The 5,203-nt window shown below is 36.5% G+C and overlaps 1 protein-coding gene and 1 long non-coding RNA gene across 2 annotated transcripts; one reads left to right on the top strand and one right to left on the bottom strand.

Annotated features, from left to right (window-relative positions):
* Window positions 1-470: 470 nt before the first annotated feature.
* LOC115433899 (coiled-coil domain-containing protein 106-like) lies at window positions 471-1,578 on the bottom strand. Its single transcript, XM_030155456.1, has 3 exons — window positions 1,421-1,578; window positions 1,109-1,350; window positions 471-781 (listed from the first exon to the last, which is right to left on the bottom strand). The coding sequence occupies exons 1-3, from the start codon at window positions 1,576-1,578 to the stop codon at window positions 471-473; spliced, it is 711 nt and encodes a 236-aa protein (XP_030011316.1).
* A 1,649-nt stretch (window positions 1,579-3,227) lies between these two features.
* LOC115434279 (uncharacterized) lies at window positions 3,228-4,449 on the top strand. Its single transcript, XR_003937496.1, has 3 exons — window positions 3,228-3,336; window positions 3,479-3,686; window positions 3,788-4,449. It is a non-coding gene; the product is annotated as an uncharacterized LOC115434279 (long non-coding RNA).
* The last annotated feature ends 754 nt before the right edge of the window (window positions 4,450-5,203 follow it).

Genomic DNA, 5,203 nt, shown 5'->3' with positions numbered 1-5,203 from the left:
ATGCCCTCTAAAGTATTTACAAATGAGATTTAAAGGTTGGCAGTGTCTAAAAACTCACAAAAGTCTGGTATTCTAACAAAGCAAAGACACAGCACATGGGATTATCAAACAAATTGTATTAATATTTATTACAACTTCTCACAAAACATGGCACAATAAAAACTCGCCAACACCAACAGATCAGAGTTTTCGAGTACTAAATACAAAAGGTACTAAGTAAATAAAATCTTTAATTAAAAAAATATATTTTTCAGTATCAAAAAATAGTCAGAAAATATGTCAGTGTTCAACATCATTCTAAACCTCAGAAGTCACACTATTATGAAACAGATAAACTCAACACAAGATAAAACAATACTAATTAAATCTTTATGAAAAACTGAAATAAAATCTTCCAAAATGTCAAAATTCAACAATCAACTTCTTTTTCTGTCTTTTAAACATTTCAGATCAGTGATCTAACATTATAACTATCGGTGTTTCAGGGGAAGCAGCTTTCCAGAAACCTTGTAGGATTCAACTGTGTGTATTCCTGGATCCTCCTGTATTGAAGTGACACACTGGGCAGCAAATGCACTGAGTTTCACCTGAGGATTGTGTTTTTTAAGGAGTTCCTCATATTTGCAGGGTGCAGCTATGAACAGCTCCGCAATTGGAGCTGTGGCAACAACTGTGTTCCGGTCCACCCCAACACGCTTGAAAGCAGCAGACATGGTCCCTCCTCGACTGAACAGCCTGAGAATTTTTTTGTTCCGGGACACCACCTGATACGGATTTTGGACTGCAATTCAGAGGACCAAGAATTACTGTTATCCATAGTAAAATGATTGCCTTTGCTCACATTTGCATGTTAAAACAAACACACACACACACTATATTCAATGAAGGCAAGAGAGTCACATACTCACATTGAGTTTCAATCTACAGTGTCAGACTTTAGATCAGAGCAGTTGCCACTAAGAGACTTACATGTAGATGGCTCACCAGGTTACTCCTAGTTAGTTAACGCCAACAACCATCACACGCACTATGTCACAACATGCATATCAAGGACCAAACCAAAAGCCCAGTGAGTAGAAAGGGGTGAAAGTGCATGTAGCATTTTTACCTCTCCTGCGTGTCTTTGGTTCCTTTTTTTTTGACGTAGACTTTTTCTCTTTCCCCTTCTTCCTCCTCTTCTTCTTGCCCTCATCTGATGAGGATGAATTAGTGGAGGAGTCAGACATAGCATCAGAGGAATCTACCTCTAGGCTGTCACAAGAGGAGGGTGAAGACCAGTCAATAGCCTCAGTAGAACCTGTCTTCTCTTTCTTAAGAGCTGTTAAAATACATCCAAATACAAACATTAGGCTAACATGGAACAGCAAGACACAGAGATAAACTAACACAATAAGTACTGTACTATAATGTCTTGACATACTGTGTGTAGGGAGACTTGCCTAAAGTCAGCTGCTCTTTTAGATAGTCTCTCTCCTTGATAAGCTCATCAATCTTCTCCTGTTGCAACTCCATCTTCAGCTGAAACATCTCCAACTCCTGGGATTTTCTTTTGTCTATCAGCTTTGCAGTAGGGGCCATGGACACATCTAAAAGGGGGAAAAAAAGTTCATTATAAAATGTAACTAGAATGTTATGCAGCGCCCCTGGCTGCTTACAATACAGAGTGTGCCATATACAATAAGCTGGGACACAAATAAACTTGTATACTCTGTATTATGTTAATTTTATTATTAATATAGACTCTTATTTTATACTATAAAAATGAACAAAGACACTCTCTTAACATAAAATCAATAACTGTTTACTATACAAATGTAAATAGGTAAATTGCTTATTATACAAATTAGGTTTCAGCTTTGGTATACTTCCCTGTTGATTTAAAAAAAAGTACACTTCCATCAAGATTTCAAAATCCAAAGATTACTTCATTGTATATCGATTCACATGAATTTCAATCACTTAAAAGATATTAAAAACTCAAACTATCAGTTCCCAAATTTTCAAGCGCTTAGCCTGTACACTAGCATTAACGTTTATTAAAAAAACAACAACAAAAAAACAAAAAAAAAACTACAGACTCCTCTGATAACAAACCCAACAATCATCGAATACAGGACAAAACAGAAACAAGAAAATACAACAAAGTTTTATAATTTAAAATCACAAACTATAGACCCAAATGAAAAGCTATAGTCGGCAAAGTAAAGGACAGACAGGCCAGTAGCTGTAGCAAAGTTTGCTAACTGTGTTAGCAAAGTAACATACTAACCAGAAGTGCCGCTGGCAGTCGCTGGCTCCAATGTGGCGATTTCCACACCAGCATTTTTTTTTGCCGCGGGTCCGCCTTACTCTTGGAATTTCGTCGAGCTTTTCCATAATCTTGGCTAGACTCAGCTGAACACTGACTCCGAAGGTTCGCTCCTCCTATCTGGAATTCTGGCGCATTTACCTATGGATGGCGGAGTGGAAGCGGATATCCTTTGTCCCACCTTGATGACATAAGAAAGCGCGATTTTGGCAGCTTAAGCGCGATGTGATCATAGAATCACCGGTTGAATTATTTTGTGTGCATAAATGATGAGCAGATTCACCCGACTGAAGAAACTCATTGATGAGGAAAGCTCGAAAAGAAACGCCCTGAAATTGATAAAGTGGCTTCAGAGGAGGAAACTGCTTAAAAGAAAAGTCACATGTATAATATGCCATCAGGACATGAAACTGAAAAGGAGAACGAGCAGTGGAGATCGATATGCTTGGTAAGAAATATGTAATAAATAGGTAAATTTAAATGAATGTGCAGTTATGTGTTGAATTGTGTGCAGGTTTGGGTCAGATTACTGTGAGATGAAATCAGGCTACAGAATACAAATTAAATGCAATTAATGTACAACAAAATTGAATCTAAATCCTTCTGGATCAACCACTGAAAATATTGCACAATTTACCTGCAGCTGTACTGTACAGTTTTATCATTTTAAAACTGACCTATTTTAAATATACAGTAAAAAAAATTTTTTTAGTAATCTTTATAACTGACTACAGTATAATTAAAATTTGATCCTGATTATGCCATCTCAGTTGCATTTACTGTTATTACTAGTACTGTGTTTACATTACTACCCAAACCTCTGTGTGTGAATAAGTGAGATATTAGTAGAGTATATCATATTGTACAAAGTCATATCCTCAGTATACAGTATTTTATGCAACTGTTCTTTTTAGGACCTGTCGTCAAGCAGCACATATGGGAAAGGAAAAACAAATATCTGTCAGGCACAAGTCCATCTTCAGTCATTCAAAGGTCTCTCTCGGCAACTGGATGCAGTTCATGCACAGGTGGGCAAGTAATAATAATAACAGACTCACGATATTGGTGCTCTCTCTAATTGCATATAACATACAATATACAAAATAATGCATAACCTGTTTTATCAGTGTTCTTAGAGACACATAAACGTTCCCTTTTTTGTCTTTCAAGATTTTCTCAGGGTCTCCGGTTACGACAGATTGATATGATGGATGACACAATTGCAGCGAGTTCAGCAACTCTCACTAAAATGGCAAAAAAATTAAGGGAGGTCTGTGTCACAGCAGTTGAAAGGATGAGAAGGCGTAGAGGCCAGCTGATTGGTGGAAGAAGGTAGTTTGTTGTGATTGATGAGAGCCATTTTTGGCACAAAAGAAAGGTGTGTTATAGTAGTAGTGACTTTAAATTTGTGTCAAATAGTCAAACAAGTTATTGTTAATACAATGAACATCTGTGTTTGTTGTTCTGTTTCTGCATTAGTATGGGAGAGGAAGAATGGCTGGCGGATGGAAAAGAAAGAAGTGGGTCTTTGGGATGTTGGGTGTGAGGCATCATCAAGGACGAAGAAAGCCTATTCTGCGTCTTGTGGAGAGAAGATCTCGAAGACATCTAGTCCCTTTGATTGCCCATCATGTGAGGCCTGGATCTTCAGTTATCAGTGACGAGTGGCGTGCTTATCGCGTACTCTCTGCACTAGGATATAACCATTACACTGTCAACCACAGCAGATGGTATGTAGATCCCCAAACTGGTGCCCATACTCAACATCTTGAGAGAGCCTGGAGATCCTATAAGGAGCAGATCTGGAGGCTTAGGGGAAATCGTAATGACAGTTTGCTTTCTGACCACCTTTCTCTGATTGAGTGGAATGAATGGCTCGCAAAGAAACACCGTGATGGTGCATTTGGGAGACTGATTCATGACATTTCCAGAAAGTACAAGTAGTCATATGCAGTCACTGTGGCCATTGTTAAAAAATGTACCTTTCTGTGGGAGATGGCTGTGACAAATTCCAAGGAATCAGTGTGCTTTGTTTTAGTAGTGTCATAAAATTACATTTCCTGTCTTATTTTATCATGTGTTGAGTTTATTTTATCTGTTTTATAATAGTGAGACTTCTGAGGTTTAGAATGATGTTAAATTATAACACTGACATATTTTCTGACTTTATTTTTTGATACTAAAAATATATATTTTTTTAATTAAAGATTTTATTTATTTAGTACTTTTTGTATTTAGTACTCGAAAACTCTGATCTGCTGTTGGTGTTGGCGAGATTTATTGTGCCATGTTTTGTGAGAAGTTGAAATAAATATTAATACAGTTTGTTTGATAATCCCATGTGCTGTGTCTTTGCTTTGTTAGAATACCAGACTTTTGTGAGTTTTTAGACACTGCCAACCTTTAAATCTCATTTGTAAATGCTTTAGAGGGCATAGATAGTGCACACTTTAGATGAGCTCACACCATAGACTTAATTAATGAGTAGTAAGTGCTTTATAACTACCTGAAATCATGAATTCCTGTATTAATAACAGTTTATAGGACATCTATTGGAAAATTAATTTGTGAGTTAGTATAATATACCTACTAACAGTTTCACTAACCATTAGTACATGTCTGAATGGTGTATGTGCATGCATAAATGCACATCATAACTGGGTGATAAGTGATGCAGTACTAAATTTTTAAGTGCTGAATCCATAATTTTTGAAAATACAGTCATTAAGCACGTTGTAGATGTGCTTATGAATGATTAGTAAATCATTTATAACTGTGCTTATAAACCATCTACTAATGAACATTCATGTCAGAAATATGCTTTATAAATGATGAATTCAGTATTTATTAATGCTTAACGAATGTGCTTATGAATGATTAGTAAATCATTTATAA

The sequence above is a fragment of the Sphaeramia orbicularis genome, chromosome 15, assembly GCF_902148855.1.
Source record: "Sphaeramia orbicularis chromosome 15, fSphaOr1.1, whole genome shotgun sequence".
Lineage (NCBI taxonomy): Eukaryota > Metazoa > Chordata > Actinopteri > Kurtiformes > Apogonidae > Sphaeramia > Sphaeramia orbicularis.
This window is presented reverse-complemented; position numbering and strand designations above follow the sequence as displayed.